Source organism: Halichoeres trimaculatus, unplaced genomic scaffold (assembly GCF_033239565.1).
Source record: "Halichoeres trimaculatus isolate MK-OKI-2021-1 unplaced genomic scaffold, fHalTri1.1 fHalTri1_scaffold_6, whole genome shotgun sequence".
Lineage (NCBI taxonomy): Eukaryota > Metazoa > Chordata > Actinopteri > Labriformes > Labridae > Halichoeres > Halichoeres trimaculatus.
This window is the reverse complement of record NW_027437184.1, coordinates 14,225,787-14,249,199: the sequence shown is the minus strand read 5'-3', so window position 1 is coordinate 14,249,199 and position 23,413 is coordinate 14,225,787. Positions and strand designations below refer to the sequence as shown.

The window sequence follows — 23,413 nt, the reverse complement described above, 5'->3', positions numbered from 1 at the left end:
CACAGTCTGTTGCAGCATACAGGCTAGTGCAAGTCTTGTTTCAGCTTATTACATGGCTGTCTAATTAGGATATCAATGATTTGACTCATACATTTTTCAGTGTTTCAGTCTGAATTTTTGATTTGAGAATGATTTTATTCAGCTAAAAGTGATTTTATTTCTTCTGCTTGAGATATAGCCCCTGAGATTCTGAAGTTCAAAGTACATATGTAGCTAAATTAACTGGCTAAGGAACTTTAAAGTGAGCCCAGTTAGTGGTACCAACCCAAATACCATTTTTGTAAATTGAGAAGCATTTAATCGGGTGTTTGCCTCCTTCCTTTCAGAGTCTGTTGACATTTCTGGTGGAGCAACATGTGTCTTCCATGGTGTCTAGCTCAGAGTGTTAGTACTTCTCTTTCTGTAGCCACATTATTAATGAGAAAGCAAATACACAACCATCAACAGGCTGATGTTTACTGTATCAGATTTTTATTTTCTTAACAGCTGCTCTGCAAAAACACAACCACAGATAAAGTAGAAAACGAACCAATTAGGATAAAGCATTGAGCATGAACTGTTTTATATGTGATATAGAGTGTGGGTGTCTCTTCAGGGAGGTCAGAGGTGGGTGTGAGGTCAGGGTACAGACTGGTTTCACTGGAGCGTGTGAAGCTGGACTGAGTGGCCTACTAGAGGACACTCCAGCAGGGTGAGTTCTTGATGACGGGGGGCTCGACCCTGAGCCCTGTAGCTTGAGAGCAGTCTCAATGCTCATTATATGATGTCTGTCAAAACTTGAATAATGAGTCACAGATTGCATTGCCGCTCTCTGTAGGATATGATGTGTGTTTGCTGTATGGACAACTATGGAGTGGGAAAAAAATCCCTTGTGAAATAGAGTTAATAAGAACATTTTTTGTCACTGAAAACACCAAAGAGGTGAAAATACCTCCAGCGCTTGGAACTGCAGACTCTGCACAGACATCACACAGCTGTGTGACTCTGTGTGTGAGTGACTGCGATGTGGTGGGAAGCTCAGTGTCTTTTTACTTCAGTTCTTAGTGACAAGAGCGCCGCTTTTTTGTAGCTGAAGTGCATGGAGGCATAGCATCAAAGAGGACAAACTAGGCTCTTTATTGAAGTGTAGCTGCACTTCGACCTCTTCTTTGTACTCCTTCCCCATGCACTTCAGTCAAAAGGAAGCGGCTCCTCTGCTGCAGGAGTGATCTAAACACGATCTGCTTCCACAAAAGTGACAACATCACTCTCTCAGTCAGTCACTCACATGTATTTGAGGGTTAGAGACGGAGAACTGGAGGGAGAAAACAATAAGATGTGGAGAAAAAGTCAAAAAGAGAGGAGACATCAGTCAGAATAGATTAAAAAATTACATCTAAATCTATTTTGTGCTGGAAACAGTGACAGTGGTCTGTAAATGGGACTGGATCTTGGTTCACAACCCTAATATCCAAGACAGTCACTTAATAGAGAAAGACAGACAGGGAGGACACAGCTATCTGACCTTGCAGTGGTGCTTATGTAATGGTCTGCTTCAGTGCATTTAACTGCAGTGCTCCTTTCCAAACCTGGGATCAGCAAAGGCAACATGTCTCCGCAGTCCAATCTTCTCTGACATCACTCCTGACACCCAGAGAGTTTATGAAAAGGTCCTGTGAGCGCAGAGTGAATCAGTTGTTATGGTCGTGCCTGTGCGGTCCCCATAGAGCCAATCATACTAATTAAACTAGACTACTTAAGCCTCCTCTCATTAGCGTCCAAGTAAACAGCCTTAATTTTTGATGCATTTTAATGCCCATCTCCCAGTTCTGAGGGAGACAGCTGAGGGGACGGGTGAGCGATGAAGGGGGGGTAATTTCAGGTTCCTCTCAAATGAAAGTAAGTGCATTGAGTGTCACATCACTGTTCAAGTTAAATATGTGTTTCTGGCCTAGCTTCAGCAGGATTTACTTATTGAGACTGATTATACAATTCAGAGTATAAATGTTTGTAATAAATAACAAAAGCAATCTTTAAAGACACTATTTCATGAACATTTGATTGATTTTAAAGTCAAGTTAGATCTCTTACAGACTTGTCTATATTTAAGCCAGCTTTAAACACTGCCGTTACACAATCTACCACTGCTCCAGATACAAGGGCAAGTAGGGTAAACTCTAGCATGACCCAAAAATAGCACTGCAACACTGGCTTCCACTTTATTACTGGAGCTGTGAGCAATGTTTCCACACAGAGGGGAGGTATGCAGAGAGCTGTGCATACTATGATAATGAATATATGCACACAAGCTTCTAAACATATGCATTTATCCATGCACTGCAGAGTGGATGAGCACAACTGGAGGGCTGTTAGCACAGTCAGCAGGGGGCAGGGATGGAGGGATGGTAAGGAGAGGAGGGGGCAGCTGGGTAGACACCCAACTTGCTGGGCCTGGAGCTCTCAAACAGTGGGTGGCATCAAAACAACAGGCAGCAGACACCGAGCATGGTTTCGCAGACACACACATATTGTGCTCCTCTGCCTGCCTCCATGTTGGTGCTCCTTTTCTTCGCTCTCCTGCTGCTCTCCTGCAGTGTCCGAAGGTGGCAGCCATGTGCGAGGCAGGGCAGTTCCAATTTCATTTCTACTCCAGCGGCTCAACAGAGGAGACATAATGAGCTTTAGCGTTGCCACTCTTCCTCTTACAGCAGCTCATCTTCCCCACCGCAGGAACCTCCACTGTGGATCTGTTTGCTGGTTTCCGTGCGTGTGGAGGATGTGTCTGCTGTCCTGGCGAGAGTTAAGACCTGGGCAAATGAGGTGAGCCTTCTCTCCCACTTTCAGGAAATAGCCAGCCTCTCAGCCTTTCAACGTTGCCCACGTCAGGCTTCAGTGGCTGATTTTTGCACAGACAGGTGCACACACACGCACACACTCTGAGAAGGGACACGTGACAGGACTTGTGTGCATGTGAGCATGCAGACGGACCAACACAGACTGCATCCTGACAGAAAAATAAATGAACAAGACTACCCATCCTGCTGTACAGCACTGAGGGGCATGTTGTCTGACTTATGTTACACCTGTTGAATCCATCCTGCGCGCCTGTGTCATATCCATAAAAACACAGATAGCACTCGAAGCCTGCAGTGTCTCCTTAAGAACATAAAACTGATTTCAGGTCAGTTAATGGAGACATGAAAGTAGATGGGATGTCACACACACTTCTCTCCTAACGTCACAGACACACTCACTGCTGTCACTGGGTAAAGCGTCACGGCCCAGAACCTGTATGAGAATGTGTGTGGGCAGCATTGCTGTCTAGACAGCCTTTAAGCCTGTGTGTGTGTGAGAGAGAAAGATGTGTTGTGCATAGTGGTGTGTGAGGTCACGATGCTCCTCATCAGGCCCTATTTTAAGGCCCTGCGACTCATGGAGTGCCCCGGCCTCCACAGACCCATCGGGCTAATGATCAGCCTTGGCAATTAAAGCCGATCTGTGAATCAGTGCGGCATCAGGAGGGCCATCTGCTTCCAGCCCTGTAGCACTCACTCTGGCCTGTGGGACCACTTGCTGGGGTCACAGCTCACCCAGTGCGTAGACAGAGAGAGAGGGAGATGGTCACAGGATCTGAGGAACAATCTGCCATGTAACACTAGTTCGATAGAAACCTGGTCAACCGATCCTGTGTGCCCTCTGAGAGCAGTAAAATCTGTCTTATGGAGGACAATGTTGCATGCACCCACGACTCAAGTAAGCTTCTCATCAGCCTCAGGCCAGTGATTTTTTCCACCTGCTGCAGAACTGGAGCCAAGAATTGTGGTACTTATTGTACTGAAATGGGAAATATAAGATGTTTGAATACTTGAGAGAGCTTCAGATCTGCTGATAATGACTGCACAAAGTGTCCCAGACTACATCATCATCCACACAGAAAGTAATGAGCCATATCCAGCCAGAAGAGAGTTTTGTTAAACAGAAAGTTTCAACAGGAACCTTCCACACTTTTAATTGGAGTAATTCTGTGGTCCACAGTGATACAAAGAGGGTCTCTACAAGCTCCTTTGACCCTCCTTGGACCAGATGTCCTGCCTAGGGCCTGTTCAAACCAATAAATCATCACTATTTAGTTCTTGGTCTTCAATAAAATTAAAGGCGCATGAAATACAATTAAACTTAAAATAATACCCCCCCCCCCCCCAAATAAATAAATAAATGAATAAATAAATAAAATAAAATAAAATAAATAAATAGATAAATAAATAAATAAATAAATAAATAAATAAATAAATAAATAAATACATAAATATTATTATAAAATGCCTTCATATATTTGGACTGGGGGAATTGGAAAAATTTCCCGTCCGTTAAGGTTTCTGTCAGTTTTAAATGGACCTCTGAGGACCTCATATAATACAACAATGCCCGTTTTCCTTTCATTGCAGCACTAAATGAAAACAGCAGAGTTCTTGATATCAGAATCTGTCTCTGAATATCAGAATTATTTCAAGTTTATCTTTTATTCAAACATTAAGATGAACTTTAATAAAAGAAATACCTATCCCTTAGGGCTCTTACTCTGAAAAGCAGCTTCAGGAAGTGTTCAGTTTGCTGTGACAGCATTGGAACACAGTCTTTCTCCCCCTCTCTCATGTCTCTATTCAGAAGAGCTTTGTTCCATGAAACCAGACACACAGCAGCCATACCTTCTTGTCCTTGACCACCAACCTTGCAGGGGCTTCCTTTGTTAGATAAGGTCACTGCTCTATATATAGTCCATGTCAACACCTTTCCATCTCCAAACGGCCGACAGTTGCTAAACCCTGGGAGGCTAACTGGAGTTCAGGCCAATGCCCGGGCATGACCTCTTGGTGCATTTATCACATGCTTGGTTGGCTCTGCCCTAGTTTATAGGGGCACGCAGCCCCCAGGAGCACTCACTTTCATACCAACTGCACAGGTCAGCAGCTCTTTTTCCCTATATGCCACCTGCTGAGAGGACAGCTGCTCCCTGAGAGGCCATACTCTTCCCCTACAGGAAGAGAGGGAGGTCAAAAGGGCAACACCTTGTTTTCACTGTTATTTACAGTTTCATGGGGCAGGTTGCGCCCTCTATATGTGCTAGCTCCATCAACACATCATCTACCCTGTTATTCTGAAGACTCAAAAATGATAAATGACAATCTACATGGACATCTTGTTGTGTCCTGGATTCAAGAAGGATGGCCTATAAGACTTTATCCGTCTTTAAAAATGGATTTTCTTGAAGTTAGTCTCAAATATTCAGCCAGTCATATAATAATTCAAGTGCGATTTCTCCTCTTGTTTTGTTTAAGGTGTTAAAGCAAGTTCAATACAGTCTGTTTTTCTAGGCAGCTTCACAGAACCTGAACAGGAGACAAAAATAATGGGTTTCTCAATGTTTACAAATTCAGCTTAGTAAACCTTATTCTTCTGTAAGGCTCTGTTGGCTCTACATGATGTGGCACATGATGCGACTCAACTCTTTAAACATAAGCAATGCAGAGCAGCATATTCAATCCGCTGGTTCTCATGGGAAGCTGAAGAGAAAATAAAGAAAATTTCTTTATTTCTTAAAGGGGTCTGCAGATTTCCTGCATCACTTATTGAAAACGGAGGTTCAAGAATGACTCATCTCCACACAACTGTGCTACTGTAACTAGTAACTACTTAATAGCTTTTGATTCATCAGTTTTTAAGGCACATGCGCAGCTCTCTTCATTTCTCTTTTGGACTCAGAATGTACCATAAAAAAATAATTTGAGAAATGATGTGAAAAGGTTAAAGTAAGAGAAAATGGTTGATTGGCAGAATAAGATGCTAATAATAAGAGAAAAAGACTGAATGTACTTGGGTGACTGATGACGTCAATGGTGTTACATGGGTTCATAGTATTTAAGAGGGATGTCCATTTTCAGAACTTCCCTTTTAGGTTCTGCAAAAAATCAACATCCACTAAAATTTCTTGGACAGTAAGGGTGGAAAGCTACCAGACTTCCAAGTTTTAAGACAATGCTGTTGCATCAGCTGCCATCACTGTAAAAAAATTGAAATGTTATCAAGTGTTTTTTCTTGTTTTTAGTAAAAATGCTTTTTAAGATTCAATATAAGCCCCTTTTTGCTTTTTCGTTGCTAGGCGCTGCCCAAGTAGCTGCCTGTTGCAGCAGCTCTCTCTTCTTTGTCCGTTTCTTGTAATTTTTTCGTCTCTTTTTTGTAATCTTTGTATTTGGAGTGGATCATTACTTTGTATGGCTAATTGTTGGTCATGGACACTAAACTTTTTGTGGCTTCAGCGATATTTTTGCTACTTTTCTCCTGTGTTTGTCTGGAGATCCTACATGTAACCATGGCTGCATTGTTTACATGTGAAATTAGCTGTTAGCAGCCTGTAGCATGTCAATGCTAACTAGTGTAGGGCTTGATGATTTCCCTCGAGGTGAGGAGGAGGAGGTGAGGACGATGTGCTGGTTCTCGGGTGTGAGCTGGGAGGTGACGACATGGACCTGTCCTTCCATCCATCGTTGTTGGGAACGTGGGATCTGTCTTTGGTGGGATGGACGAGCTAGCCGTGCTAGCCCAGCGGCAGAGGGGCTGCAGGAGGGCAGAGTGGCATCGTGCTGTCGGGGCTGACATCGGATGCCGGCGCCACATTGGAAGAGCTTCTCCTGTTGTGGGCAGACAGGATCCAGGAGACAGAGACTGAACAGACTGCTGGGGAGGCTCAGTCCTGGACCCTGTGGAGGTGGAGACTGGCTGGGCTGGAGAGTGGTGAACGAGTGGTGGACGGGATGTCGTCATCTATTTTCTTGTGGACCTTTTTGCACTTTCTATACACTTTCTTACTTTTGTTTTATTGATTGCTGCTGTGACTCCTGAATTTCCCCTCGGGGATAAATAAAGTATTTTCTATTTCTATTTTCTATTTCACCTAGCCAGTCCAGAAAAATGTCTTATTTCAAGTTATTTAAAGACAAAAATTAGGTCTTAATTGCCTGTAACAAGTAAAAAGAAATCTACCAGCGAGGCAAGAGAAATGTGCTTGCCTAGATTAGAATAGTGTCTTAGTACAAGCACATTTCTCTTACCCCACTGGCAGATTTTTTTTTTTACTTGTTTCAGGAAATTTAGACCTCATTTTTGTTTTTGAATAACTTGAAATAAGACATTTTCAGGACTGGTCAGGTAAATGTGGCTCATATTAAGTCTAAAAAGACATTTTTACAAAACCCCAGAGAAAAACACTTGATAATATTTCATTTTATTTTGCAGTGATATGGTTGCCATGTTTTTTTCACTACTTCCTGTTTGCTGTTTTGCATTAGTAACTTCTCAAGGCATGTGAAACACAGTGGTGACATAACCAACAAATTGACAACTAGATCATATTAAAATATTTTCTCCTTTTTGTATTTAAGATTATTTGGCTGTCTCACTTGGGCTCAACCTCAGGGTAATGTCCCAGCAAGTGAGTTTACACGTTACACCATTCAAATAGTAAACAAACAGCCACAGCTTCACATAAATGTATATCCACACACACAATCACATGCTGTAATATTCTGCCCCCATCTCTAATACTGACCCAGCACTAAAAGACTTTCCTGAGCATCTCTGCAAAGTGCTGCAGCAAAGTCTTGAACAGATAATATAAAAGGGTGTTTTGGTGCAACTCTCTGGTTTCCCAACATCTGACAGTCTTTGTTTTGGTTCATCTAAAATTGAATGTGTAACACATGTAAGACGTTTTCAAGAACAGTCATGCACATTTTTTTGAATCATACATAAATAAAAAATATGCAAACCCCCATGTTTTGTACACGGGATGGCCTTATTGAGAACCAGGCTACCCTGCAGGTTTTTATATTTACGAGTCAGACAAGCTGTGAAACCAGGACCACCTCCTGTGCTGAGTCCTGTTTACGTCCACAGAGAAAGAGAAATCTACTCCACACTGATTTTAGGCTTCTGAAATGTCATTTTCTGTCACTTAGACATGATGGAGTGTGCTGTTGTGTCTCGAGCATGGTTGGTTGGAGGGGTTATACATACAGGGGGACGGATGCTACTTTAGTTCTATCCCAAACATGATGTTTGCTGGGGAAACAGATCCGACACAGGTGAGGCGTGTGACAAGAAAAAGATATGGCAACAAGATGAAAAAAAAAATCTAACCAAACAGCCGACAAACACTGTTACAATGTGTTTTGAGCAAGAGACACAGCAACAATATTTTTTTTTGACACAGCCTGGGTAGTTTATCTCTTCAGTGTTTAAGGAAGTGGTAACCCAAAATTACCGTCCCCTCTGTCCTCATTGCACCCTTGCTACACTTACCGCTGCCCTCTCCCCTCCTTAATCACCCGTTCTTTCCGTCCTTTCACCACTTAAGACGCTGACTCACTAGACCCTGAGTTGCTGTTTGTCTGTCATGACATCTGGAGTAGCTGGATGACTGAGTGTTATGTCTTTCACTCACTCAGTCTGTGTCTCTCCCCTGATGGGACCCCACTAACATCTTCATCCCTGTTTTTTTTTCAGTGCAGCATAATGACCTCCTAGTAGCAGCCCTAATGGAGCCATAATGGTCATTTATGCCAGGGGAGACTCTGAGGGCACGGCGGAGGCAGCGAGACGCACAGGAAAACCAGGGAATGGAGAGGAGGTCTACTCCCTGCACCTCTGCCTTCCTTTCCTTCATGCACAAGCTGCTGAATCGTAGTCTTTCTGCAGTCTTTGTCTTAATGCGGGTTTGGTGTGTGTGTGTGTTGGTGTGTGTGTGTTGGTGTGTGCATTCATGTGAGTTTAATAAGAAGAACTGAGACAAGCCAGCAACAATAGAATGTACGATATGAATATGTGAGGGGTGTAGCCCTTCTTTTCATGTTCACATCTACAGTTTTTCATATGCATAAAGTCCACATGCACACATCATTTTTTTAATTGAATTGTCTTTCATACAAACTAGCCTCCTATTCATGCACACATTTCACACAGTGGTGCAGACTTCCATTCTTAACCCTCTTTATGTCTTCCTTATGCTAGCACTGCTGAAAAAAACACATTGTGCATAAGCTGGAGTGCAAAAATACTGCTTACATTTACTGCAAGAAACTGTTTTCTTTCATTCATTTGCATATTAATATGCGCAGTAGACAAAGGGCCTTCCACTATAAACAGGCTTTGCCTTGGGTTATCTACAGGAGATGAGAACAGCTCGATGTATGGCACAGCTGTGATCAAATAAGACATTTCTTCAAGTGTGCACCTTTCATCATAAAGGTCCTCTTTAGTAGCCACTGTATGCTCTAAATGCAGCCCATCTCAAGATAATCCCTTGGGCATTGCCAGTTGAATAATACAAAAGCACTTATCAGCTAGCTAATGCTAATTAGGTTGTTGCATAGAAACAATAATAATGTACAGTAAGGCTTCTTATGTCTGGCAGCTCTGGCTTTGTCAGTTTGTACCAGTAATTACAACTGGGTTTAGATTTGGCTGAGCAAACATTGTATCCTACATATCCTGTAGGATACTGACTTTGGATAAAGCAGTTAAAAATGAAAAAGCTGCAATTCTGATGTTTTCAGAATGTCACTGTTTCTATCATTATATCTATATATGTTGTGCAATTTTCCTATCTAAAATACATGAATAGATGAGGGACGGACAAGGTTGACCTATGATGGGAATATTCAACATTCGTTATTTCAATAATACAATTTCACATGATAAAAACAACTGATTAAACTTTCTTGGATGTAGTTTTCAATCTGCCATGATATACTGAGAGAAGGAGCAAGTGCCGTCACAACAAGCTGACAAAAGAGTTGAAATAGTGACACCAGTGTGTATGTTAGAGATGCTGTTTCAGAGAAAGATAACATGATAACTATTAGCAAAGCATGTATTCTGAGAGGAGTAAAAAAGTATTAAATTTTTAACATGATGAATCATGTAAGGCAACTAAAAAGTCATTATTTCAAGAAAGGTATATTGAAGAAATATGATACATGCAATAGCAGCAGCAGCGGAAAAAAAAAAATATTGCCAGTTAGAGAGCTGTAAATTACCCAAAGCTTGAGCGGACAAGATTAATGACAGTCTGCAAATTTACATCACCTGATATCTGTTTCCACCAATGTTTACGACAATCTTAGCAGCTAATAGCACACTTGAAATGATAGTCGCCCTAGCTTTGCAGATGTATCTCTACCAGCTCTGTATGATGGTGATACACATTTATAGCCTGATTCCAAGAAAGCAAGTGGCAAAAGTTTTACTTCAGACTCACAGATTTCTTAAATTAGTCCAGAGAATATTCTCAGTGACGCCTCAGGAACTAGGGTTAAACTTACATGCATACATGGGAGTTTCCAAGTTCAGAGTTAAAAGACTGAGAACTTAAAACCGTTCCTTACTGGCGGAAAAAAAATCCATATCATGCATTCCTTGTGTGACTTATTCCTTAACTGTAAATGATATCACAAATTAACCCTTTAAAGTTAAACTAATATCTTCCTTTTCTGATCTCCCGCACCACAACAGCATGCAAGCGTCTGAGATCAAGCCTGTTTGTAAAATACTCTTCTTTTTGAAGCTCTGAAAATCACTGCTCTGCCTCTTCTTTTAAACACAGTTTCTAAGGAATTGTACAGTCTTTAAAGTCAAAAACAGTGAAAGTGAGGTCCTTTTGTGCCTCATTTCAAATCAAAGATTCCTTCAGTTTTTAGTTTGCTCTTTGGGGCCTGATAAATGTTCCCTCTGAAGTCTGATAATCTGAGTCAAGTTCTGTAATGCTGATGTGTGCTGTATTTCCAGACTTTGATACTCGCCTTAGCTGCCAGCCAGTGTGAACAGAGCACTGTAATACATTACTTATTTTACTTTCAAGTTTTCTTTGAGCTGATGGAGACACTTCTCAGGAGCATCCTTTGTTTTCTAACAGGAGGATCAAATTCACAGTGCGTTATTTACTATTTCATTTGAGGTTAGATGAGAGCAGTAATGTGTGGTTATGTTTCTGATTGAAGAATGCAGCTCTGTCAGGTTAAATTGGTTTAACGTCATCCAACAAGCCCTCAGTGAAATGCACAATGATCCCACAGCTGTATGTTTATGGGCTGCTGTGTGTGGGTTCAATTGCTGAAAATAAACTGTAGCAACATGACTGACATGCCAACTACCTACCTCAGCTCAGCCTAAGTGATACTGATACCCACATTCACGGATATGCACCACCCTGACATCACTCTGAAGCCATCTGACAGTAACATACAGGATAGCTGCCAATACTGTCACCTCTCTATAATTGTATACACACTTATACAACAGCTGATGATAGTAACAGAGCAGCTAAAACAACAGTTTTCTTTCATATTTAATTCCAGGGTTGTCTCTCCTTCACTCTTAAAGCAATGAAGTTGAGTTCATCAACTGCCATGATCAAAAATGTTTGCAGAAAAGTCTGCCGACACACTGATTTTGGAGAGACATGTTGCTTTCAAATTGTATTCAGTGCATTGAAGCATGAATATGAAGCATGTTAGCGAAAATATCAAAGGCTAATGTCTCAAAACCAAAGTGAGTAAACAGACACCAGAAGAAGCATTACAAAGAGTGAAAAAATATTTGATTTCAGTTTAGGTGGATCTACCCTTTAAAGACATGGTTAACTCATTTCCAACCTTATCCCTATCTAACCTGGTTTAGTACAGAGTACAAAGCTGCCAGTGTTCTTCATGTCACCGAGGCACAGTTTGGTACAGATATACTATCTGTTTTTGCCATGGCCACCAGCGCCAGCATTTCACTAAATGGTAAGAATTCCAACCTTAGCTGAAACAGCATTTAAGGTTGTGACGAAATCTTGTGCCCAATGATATTTCCTGCAGGAGTGATGATAATGTGTCACATAAGAGAGGCTGCCTTGGCCTGATTTACCACCTTGACCTTCTTCAGAAAGAGTCTGTTTTCATGTGAAACGCTGACTTGATGCAAAATTTGGGGAATACACTTTTCAATAGCTAGACTGTAGAGGATGAGATGAGCCATAGCGATGGGAACCTTTAACATTTGAAATGATACGGTACCAATGCCCCGGTACCAGGCAATTGGTGTTGGTACTCAATGGTACCAATTTGTGTTTCTTATGTGTGTTTATGTGGTAATAATATTAATTTGTGTAATAAGAAAATCTCAAAGTTTTTCAATAAACATATTTTTTCATAATATATAAACTTGCAATGCTGTGTTCATGTCCAGTATGGAAAATCGCAACTCTTCCACTCCCTGACAGTCGCAAGGATGCGTTAGGTGCCTAAACATGGTACTGTTGGTACTCAGTACTACGGACAGAATTCAATCGGTACCAATAAAAGTACCTGATTCTTGGTACATTAGGTAGCCATACCTAAGGTGCCATTATTATCTGGTTGGAAAAAAAAGAAAAAAAGGTCTCTACACTTCCTTCATTTGTTAGTAACCCCTGTTCACAAAGTGACTTCTACCTAGATCTCATCCATTTTGTTTTGACTGAAGCCTTGCTGCGTTTGCCCTGCCCAAAAGCAGCAACTGACACAGTAGTGAACACAGCATACACAACGTCAATGTGTCTGCGTGGTCCATGTTACTCTGCAATCCTTCTCAGAGACTAATGAAGGCGTCAATGGAGATGGAATTACTTGCCTGATATGAAACAATTCATTCAATGTTGTAAGTACATGAAACACGGTCCTGCTCAGCAAAACAATCAGAGGGATTGCAGTCCACCTTGTTCGACATGTAGATACATTTGGGAGGAAGCACACGAAAAGCCAGGCACATAGGCTTCCATGTTGGGATAAGCTGCGTACCTAATTAATTTTGCTTCACAATTTGTCATAAGGGGGATGGCTAGCTTGACAGACAGGTAGTTGTTTGACAGCAAAGCGATGACCTAAATGCCACCTCTAAATTAAGTGAAAGTTAGTTGGTTCTGCATTTCTGACACTAAGACCACCTCTTCAGTAACTAGCTGTCAACGTCAGGGTTGATTGTTCTGCCAGTTTAAAACAGATTTTTGGTGTCACACCAAGCTGGTGCTCAGAGCAAAGTGATGTTATTTCAGGGGCTGAAAATGAATATGGAGTATCTGCTTCAACTCATTATTTCCTCTAAAAAGCCCAGGAGTACAACACTCGCAGTCAGAGGCTGCAGTGTTATTTAAAGTTTAAGGCAGCAGCCTCAGCTCGAGTCCAGCAGTCTTCATCTTAAACAGTGCAGATGTTTACATTCACAAAGCATGACAACACTCACATGTCACATGTCACATTTGCATGCATACATTACAGTCCCCTCTGCTTTCATTTGACACTGACAATACCAATGCCTGCCATCAAAGTCCTGCATGTGGAAAAACCCAATCTGAGAACATTCTTTGGTATTTTTTGACACAATGGGATCAGACAGAGATGACTGCAAAATGAATTGTATATATATCCAAGTTTTAAGTCTCCAGGAAGAGAAAAACCCCTGCTGACGTGGAATCAATATAAATCCGACAGAGATGTGGAGTTTAAATATAGAAAACATTTACTTTATCTTATCTGCTCTAACAGATGAGGGGGACACGTATAAAGATTTGTTGCTAAGAGGATGCTGCTAAACATTCATGACACCTTCTCACCATTGGTGAATCTGATCATTATGATAAACATTATTTTCCTCATGATTGTCACTACGCATGCAGTTCTACATGCATTAGGGCCATGTTTGGATGTCTATTCCTATTGTAGTCCATGCAAAAATCTGAAGTAAACAGTAAAGAGCGTATGATGAAACCCAGCTTGTATTTAAAACTTGGAAAATCAGACAATACCTCTTCCTTTATTGCTTGATTTATTTTTCTGTTAAAACCATCTTTTAAAAGCTTAACAGGCAACAAATACGTAAAAAGATTAGTTCTAGGCACTTGTGAACACTTAATTGTGTCTTTTCAGTAAAACAGTTAAGTTTGAAAATCATGACTGCATATTTCAAAATGAAATTACATGAAAATCTGAGAACATCATGAGATTGAACCTGCAGCTAATTTCCAGTTTTTCAGATTTTCGACAAACTGCTGCTTAATTCTGTTCTGCAATTATAAAAACACTGAGGTCTTTTTTCCTCCTTCACCAATAAATGCTCCAACGTTTTGTCACTTGTTCCCTATAAAAACAAACTGTGTGGAAGCATGATGTGTTTTCCTCCCCACATATTGGTCGTAAAAACCCCCTTTATGACTTTTTTCAAAAACAAGCCTTGAAATCAGCTGTTTTTTCCATGCCACATTGCAAAATCAGCAACAGACTTCTTGTTCTTTGTTTGTTGTCTGCAGGTGTTTTATATATCATTCTACCTCCATGTTCTTATATGCACATGATGTTAAAGACAAAAAACTAAAACACACAATTTTATAATTATGTAAACTGATTCTGTGTCATAGAAGCATCTATTGACAGTCGTTGTTCTCCTCTCTGCTAAAATTGATTGTGCACAAACTTCTTATTTAACCACAGATAAATACCACTGTCTGAGTTTGTCCTTCAGGGAAATGTTCTGTTATTTGATCACTTGCACGGACGCGTTTCTGACAGATCAAGAATGATGTGATTTACATCAGTAATACGGGAAGATCTCTCATCGCATTAAACAGTATTGACGGAATTATTCTGTAAGCAACTCACGGCCTATACAAATACAGACACAGAGAAACATTCTGAGTGTGATCGATATCAAACACACTTTGTGATCAATGTTGGAATTAATTGGGAGTGTCACCAGGAGCAGCGCGCTAAGTCGTCAGATAGTGTTTTAGAGCTGCTGACAGTTGAAGCAGCTCTGTGTACACTTCACTTCTCTTCTACTTTCTGTTTTCTACACTCAGATTCTGTTTGGGAGCCAGGGTGTCAGCTGTAGTTTCTCTTTTTCTGTGAGTTTTCTTACTTAATTCAAGGCTTCATCACTGATCAATGTTTTATCACTGTTTTATCTTGACAATTGGACTATCGCCTAACCACTTTTTTCCTGTTAGCAGTGCACCCCTGAGGTTTGCTGGGTGTAAAAAAAAAGCATTGAAATGCTGCCCACAATTTACGCCTCTTGGATCCGGCCTGCCTGGTCCCAGCTCCATTTATTTCTAGTGAAGCTGTGTACAGTGAGAGAGGGAGAGCGCGAGTGTGAGAGAAAAAGCTTTTGATCTTAAACTGAGGATGCTTCCCACATCTTAGCAAGCGAGGACACCAGTCAATATTTGGCCTGAGGTTATTTAATTTGGACGAGGAGTTTGATTCATACATTAAAATTTCCAATTACCCCGTCAAGAGATGAGCGAGCCCAGAGGAGGCTGTTTTAATCATACAGCTTTATCAAACGCCTTAAATTGAGTTTAACATGGACAGGATCATACGTTCTGCCTCGGGGAAGGTGATATCCCTTAATTTGTCCTAAAGAGTAAACATTTTAAAGATCCATGTTTGACTAGAACTACTTACATGGAATAAATACTGATCTCTGCTTCACTTTCAGTCTATTTCCTCTATTTTACCTAAAATGATCAAGTCTGTTAACTTTTTAAAGGTTTAAGGGAATTTATAAAGTGCATAAACACAAATCATTACCTCTGCCAAGGAGGTTATGTTTTTGGGAGAGTTTGTCTGTCTGTTTGTTTGTTTGTCTGTGAACAACACAACTCAAAAAGTAACAAACGGATCTTGATGAAACCTTCAGGAAATGTTCAAATTTGGATAAGGAAGAAGAGATTAAATTTGGTAGGTGATCCGGATCCCCATCTGGATCCAGGTTTTTTTTAAAGGATTCTTTATCATTGTGAGGCTGGGCCGTTTTCACCATATGTGTATTTAACTTCTCAATAAATAGTCAGATTGCTTTGGAAAACAATACAGACAAGGTCAAAATAATTTCTGACAGATGTAAAAGTACGATCCAGATCCTGGCAATATTCTGGATACTAAGATCTGGAATATGAAATATGTACTGGGTCATCATAGTTTTCAACACTGTCAGGTAAAAAATTATCGTACAAACCTGCAACTAACACCAAATTGTAGCAGACAGTCTGCTGAAAGGGAGTATAACATTAAAGTAGGACTAAAGTGTTGCATGACAATCTCAATATGCTTGGTGGAGGTCTGCGCTCTCTGAGTGTTTTACTAGTTTTTATATGTTATGATTAATTTCAACAGCTGTATTCTATTCATTTCACCCATAGTCATGAGGAGTTGCTATTCCCTTTCTTCTCTGAAACAACGCTGTATTCAAGTATAAATCTCACATTCCTGATCTGCAGGTGGTCACAGCTGGACCTCATGTCTTACCATTCCTGAATCTATTTCACAAAGATATTACACAATTCTGAGTGTCCGTCAGATATTTTCCCATTCCGACTTATCAGCAGAAGGAATGATGTCTGCCACGGCAAACAAAGTATGTGCAAAGTCCTTCAATAAAGCATGAAATTGACGTGGAGCCATGGGTGTTCTTGCAGCAGACAGGTACAGCTGCTCACCTCAGACTGCTGCACGCCTCCCATTTGGACTCCTATTAAAGCACCCGGCACTCTAAGTCAACACTTTTAATGCAGAAAATGACTTCATTCATTCCCCATTATGAGGACCACATTTTAAAATCTGCCTACACAAAATAACAGCTTATTTTTCTGCTTCTCCACAGAGGAATTTGCATACATTGGACAGCGGGAAGAGGAAGAAGTTCCCTCATTTGAGACATTTGGTCATGGTAGTGTTCAAGTGAGGGATAAAAAGGAGTAAGCAATTTACTTCACTTTATGTCAGCTTTTAAAAACTGCTTCAGGAATCCAGACACGTATCATACTTATAACCCTGCAGATTATCTGGTGACTGACTTGTATATTGATGAGTGTATGCATGTGTGTGTGTGTGACTATGAGCATGCAAGTGTGTATTTTGTCTTTGTGCATATATGTCTGGATGTGCTGGAGGGTGCATAACAGGAAGCAGCTGCAACACAGATATTTTAAGAAAGTGTCTAACTCACCAGGGAACTGGTAGCTGTAGCTGGGTGCGAATCCAGTGTAACCGCGGCCATACGTTGCCACAATATTAGGATAACCTTGGACAGAGAAGAGAGGGACGAAAAAAAGAATTAGGGCAACAAAAGAACACATACACACATTTAGGATAGGGTTGCTTGTATACCATATATAAAAGCAAAATAAAATAGCTTCATCACTCTTGGAAATGCAAGTGATCTCGATTTTCCAGACAAATTTGATCATCTTTTTATACCCTCATAAAAAAAAGAAGAAAACTACAGTTTTTAACTCCAGTGTGAATCTGAAACCTTAAGAGCAAGCACTACACACTGGAAAAATACTTTTCATCTCCAAAGTCTGGAGTGTATTACATGTAACTCTAGCTTGATTTGCTGGAGAGAAACTACATTAAGCTAGATATGATTTATGTTCTTTGCCTAATAAAAAAAACTGGCTTGTATTCATAGCTCATAATGTGGATGGCAGACTGCCGGCTGAAAAACACTGGCTGTTTGTGCAGTTTGACAACCTGCACCGCCCTCAATCAATGGTCAGCTGTCACAATTACATTAACCTCTAATCTAATCACGCTGCTCTTGTTGCTTGAAATGATTTTACAACCTCACAAGAATGATGGGCACTATTACAAAAAAAAGGGCCTGGATTGTAAAAGACTTTTCGTTCAAAGGAGGCAGGAGGCAGGGTGATTTAAAATGCGAGATTGAAAAAGCTAAAAATACCATACTTTGCACAATCCCTCATAAATCTGGGCAAGTTGCTCTCCATGGAACGATAATATGTTGAATCGTATTCCAGCAAGTTTAAGGTGCCTCGTCTAGTTTGACTGACTTCCTTTTTCATTGGATTGCCTCGTATCTTTTTAAGGTCAGGTTTTTTAAGACTGGAGGCAGTTATCGGGTTGGTCCTCTGAGAGTTTAAACCAAATAGTTAAATGTTAAGGAAAAAAAACAGTTCTCAGTTGAAGTTTTATTTGTTTTCATACTTTTACTTTTACTATGTTTTTCCATTTTTTAACCGATTACTCTGACAAAACATAATTCTTTCCTATGTTTATCATCAATGCATGGCAGAGACAATAATGTGTGAATGTAAAAAAAATGATGTTTTTGTTAAAATTCACCTTATTTTCAAAAGAATCTTAAGCCATATTTTAGAATTTTCAGTCTTCTTAAATTTCCATGTGTTTTCTATTTTATTGTGCTTGTGTGCTAAATAGACTTTTTTTTCTTTTTAAGTTGTCTACTTAATGAATCACTGCTTTTTTAAAGGCAATGCCAGTTAATTTGATAAAGTTGCATGTTAAGACTTTGTTATAGGATAATACAGACAATATGCAATTAGGGTTCACATATTTTGAAACGGTAGACATATTTACGGATCTACAGGGAGGGAGAATGAGATTTCAGTTGTTGCACATCTCTTTAAAATTTCACAATAGTTTCAAAGCTGCCCAGCTGAGGAAAAAGAGATTTCAAGATTAAAGTCCCAGATTTAATAGAATGAACTTGTAAATTTATGAGATTAAACTGAGCTAACCTACACTTTATTCTGCAAATATAACAACTTTAATTCTGTAAATTTATGAGTTTACTCTCTTAACACCTTATTATTCATTTTTGGAAGTTTTCTTTTTGACTCTATTCTTATAAAAATATTTCTTTTGTTCTTTGATGAGTCCTTTTAATTGTACATTTCAAATATGTTTATGAGTTAATGTTATTGCAAATGTGTGCACTGAGAATATTAAGGACACTTAAACTTACATTTTAATTGAAGCTTTTTTTCATTTTGTATCATTTTGATGTTTAAATGTGTGATCAACAAGTCCCAGACACCTTGGATTGGTCTTTTAAAGTTGCTTTGATACATTTATTATTTAGATAAAGAACCTGAATCATTGAGCTTGTTGGAGGTGGAGAATATGACATCTAAAAACCAAAGTCAGAGTCTGTCTGAGAGCACAGACTTGTTTAGAAGCGGCTTCATCCCTGGATGAATGCAGAGAACCATGGAGGACCAAAGAGGAGCCAGTGTCATTAGAAAAATTTAAGAGCAGCAGATGCATTGTTCATCTGCTGTCATGACTCTTATTACAACCACAGACCCACTAGTTAATTAGCAGGACAGTTTTCAGACAGAAGCAGCTGTGGGCAACATATTGAGGAGCGGGCTGTGAGGGAGCAGGAAGCGAGGAAACAGAGGGGAGTGGAGAAATTTGAGAAGAGCCGTAAGGTGGGTGGGCGAGCCAGTGTGTGAGTCAGTAAAAATCTGAGCACCATCAAAAGGTAATATAAACATAATTAACCCTCTAATTATGGTATATGTCTCAGTCTTTATCTGTTTTCCTCAAACTATTATCACCTTCAACCACAAGTCTGCACTAAATTACCTCATGAGAGGAAGTCCTGCAGGCCAGGAATGAATCACAGGAGCCAACCTTGATAACTCTCTCCTCGCTGTGTGTAAGCTACACCCAAAATCTGACCTCCAAAACCACTTTCAAGCTTTTGTGCTCTCAGTTCTGGTGAGATATGTACTAGCCTGATGAACTGCTTGCAGCTACATAAATGTTTAAAGTATACTATTTTTTCCTTTAGACGCAGCAGACAAATCCTACAGTAAACATCTTAATTCAAAATATAAACAAGATCCTTATGCTCAAAAAGCCTTGCCTCTACATACTCATGAAAAAATCAAACAGTTCCCTCTTCCTAGTGCTTTTGCCATACTAATAGCATACTAATTGAACCTTGCTAGCAACCCAAACTGAAAAAAACATATCTCGTTCATAAAATCATTCACAGCAAAGATTCAGTAATGACTAGAAGCTTGTGGCACTTTAGGGCACGGTCACACTGACCACCTGTACCGTTCCTAAGTATGCTTCAGCCCTAAAGTCCAGTTTGTTTGGCCAGTGTGATCACAAGTGTACCGTGCTCAGGCATGGTTCACTTCTCTGTTTGGCCCACTTTGGAGAGGTTTGCCTCGGCGTGGTACATGAGCACAAGCAAGCGTTCACATGAAGGGCATGACTATCAGTGTATCTTTGTTCATTCCCTATCCGTTTTAGAATCCAAAATCGGAAAACAAATAACAACTTGTTATTTCATTTCTTGTTTTCAAATCAAAAATCGGAAAACAAATAAAGGCCTATTTTTCACTGTTTTGATTTTGTTTTTAAATTGGAAATAGAATATGAGAGTATGTATGTAGTATAAAATTATCATGGGATTTTTCTTCTTTTTGTTTTTGGTTTGTATCATTTTCGATGTGTTGTGACCTGAGAGTTTTTGACTTTTTTTTTCTCAGGAAGGTCAGTCAGTCTCTACCAGGTGATTCCATTGATGGGTGAACCGAGCAGCAGGATAGCTAAGGTTTTACAGTAGTTATTAGTTAACGTTTTTTGTCAAGGATGGCGGACGTGTAGGTACTTTTTAAAGAGGGAAGCGTGTCACACTTAAGAAGCATCAGTAACATGACATTTTCGCCTGAGGTTGAATTTGATGCAGAAACGTCTGACACTCATTGCAGAGCATCTCTGGACACCCACGTCCAGTAACTTCTCCGAAATGTCTGTGTAGGTCTTACCAGCTTTGAACAACTGCTTCATAACATCGGCGTATTGTTCTAGAGCAGCCATAGTGGTCTATTTGTATGTCACTCACTATATATCGCCTCCTCTATCTCTGTGAACAGGTTTCAAGATCTGGGCCATTCAAGACTGGCCTCCCTGGGAAAAAGTCAACAACTTCCAGGTCACAACACATCGAAAATGATACAAAAAGGAATAGAAAAAAAATACCATGATAATTCTGTTCTCTCATACTCTATTTTTAATTTTATAACAAAATCAAAATAGCAAAAAGTAGGCTGTTATTTGATTCCCGATTTTTGATTGGAAAACAAGAAATGAAATAGCAAGTCGTTATCTGTTCTGATTTTGGATTCTAAAACGAATATAGGGTGAACGAGTGATACACTGATACATGACTTTTAATCTATGACAGATAATCGCTGCAATTGCTCTTCTTAACAATTTGTTTAACCCTTTAAGCCCAGGCCTCTATTTTGGATCCAGAAAAATGACATACCTATTGAATTGAATTGAAAACAATGTATTTCTACATCCACAAGACCTGTTTGAATCATTCTGGTGTCATAATACAGGGGACACTTGTGAAATCTGTTCAGAGATGTAAGTATTATTTATGTCACTGGCTCAGAGTAATAACTCAAGTATCTCTTTTTATGCTTTTTGTTGCTGAGCAACCTAGATGCCCCCCAGTTGGGGGACCCTAGGGTTCAATAATAGGGGTGTTAGAGGGCTGTGTCGTAAGCCTAAAAGTCAACTGCATGGCCCCACTGTTTACGAGACTGTCCGTGGGGCCATGCATGTGCCTTAGAGTTTGGTTGATATTAAAGTAGTGTGACAGCGAGCAGTATTAACAGGTGGTGAAACAGCGCTGCATGCTTGAATACCACACAGTTCGGATGGCGAGTGTGGCCAGGCACTTAATTAATAAGGTTTATTGGGGAGCTGGTTTTGCTAAGTTAGTAGGACAGGGTCCCCTGTGTGCTGAGGCTATCATCCTCTTCACATTCATTCCAAGGTTGTAAGTATTTAAATGATGAGAAACATATATATTTTACTGCTTGTAAATGAAATGAAATGTGTGCAAAATATATTATTATATGTTTGCATCTGATAGTGTCTGACTAATCTGTGGTGTATCAAGGTTAGTGATGCTAAAACCTGTATTTCAGTCACTTTGTCTACATTATAACCAACAAGGGATAAGAACTGTAAATTTGAAAAGCTCTAAACTTGTAGAGAATAAATTGACATTTATGTTTTGGGGTATTTTGTTAATCTGGACTTTATAAAATTTAACTGTCACTATCAATGTAAGAAATGCTCCATAAATACATGTATACATAGTACATAAATCGATATTATACTCTGAATAAACTTACCCTCACAATACCTGTTCTGTGTTTTACGGTGCAAATATTGAGCTAGACATTTATATATTCTCCCCAGAGACCTGTACTCATGTGTCCACAGCAAGAAGACATCAATACATATTTTGCATTCATGCATATTTGTGTGTGTGTGGGTAGGTTTGTGTGAGCGTTACATGTGTGCATGCGTGTGTCTGTCTGTGGGTGTGGGGTATGGATGCTCTGTTCTGTATGCCTCAGAGCCTGTGCCAGCTGGAATCAGAAAGGTTGACCTTGGTCATAAATATCTAATCAGTGTTTGCTGTCCATGAAAAAGTTCAATTTATTCCTGACCCAATGGGAAAATGCCTCTCGCAGACCCCCCCACCTCCCCTCTCTGGCTCTCTCTGACTCGCAGACAAAAAGCAATGCAACTCAGACAGGCACCGAGCGGAGCCTTAACCTGGTGTGGATGAAGTAGAAAAAAAAACAAATGAAAATCCTCATCAGCTGCAGATGAGAAGTCATCACCAGGAAGCTACAGATGGATAGCTTTCACAAAACCCCTCCTCATTGTTTGTTTGGCCTGAAAAGAACTGTGATACGATACAATGAAAAGCCATCATGGATCGCAAAGTATTGGATATTATGTGTTTGATACTGTCTTACTGTCAAACAGAATAAATGCCAAACTGAAATTGCAGGCTTAGATACTGCAGCTCCTCGTGCTCCCTTATTTCAACATTTTCTGAAAAGCAAAAGCATCTTCCTCCTCTGATTCAGTGCATTATAATGGGCTTCACGACACTAAATGAAGAATTTGCTGCCAGATGTGTGCACTCAGAGTCTGAGGAGGGAGCTTTACAAAAGATATGAAAGTGTCGGTGAAGTGGATTAAGATACATGTTAAGTTAAGCTAGTATCTCATGAAATTCTAAGTGTTTGTGTATCTACAAATATTGCAGGAGTGGGAGGGAGGAAAAGGGAAGAAAAGAGAAAGAGCCCAGCATCTTTCCAGCATTTCACTAAATGAATCCTGCCATTGTGTCTGGCTTGGTTCACAGCCTCTTAGTGTTCTTATTTGCCTTATTAATATGCATGCTAATGTACCTATTTTATGGCTCAACAGTTCTGATTCACTTTAAAATCAATTATCCATCTGGTACACCCATACCTCGCCTGGGCTCAAATGTGTATTAATTTCAGCAAACATACGTCGGGCACAACACAATAAAGATAAATGCCTCGATTAGAGGCAGTAAACAAAGGAGCTAGGGATGGCTTTAATGAGATTTGGCACAAAAGGAGCTTACACTTTCTTAAATAATGAGCCTTGGGTCCTCTTTTTTTACGAATGCAAATTATATAAAGGAATGTTTCGCTGTCCTTGTTCCAATT

At 40.0% G+C, this 23,413-nt stretch overlaps 1 protein-coding gene across 12 annotated transcripts in view; it reads right to left on the bottom strand.

The window, feature by feature from the left end:
* Positions 1-23,413, bottom strand: part of LOC141791451 (RNA-binding protein Musashi homolog 2) — a 311,762-nt gene that overhangs the window by 47,384 nt on the left and 240,965 nt on the right. For all 12 annotated transcript variants that reach the window (XM_074671944.1, XM_074671945.1, XM_074671943.1 and 9 more), the window contains exon 10: positions 17,056-17,130. In XM_074671944.1, the coding sequence (XP_074528045.1) occupies positions 17,056-17,130 (75 nt within the window). The remainder of the gene's footprint in view (positions 1-17,055; positions 17,131-23,413) is intronic.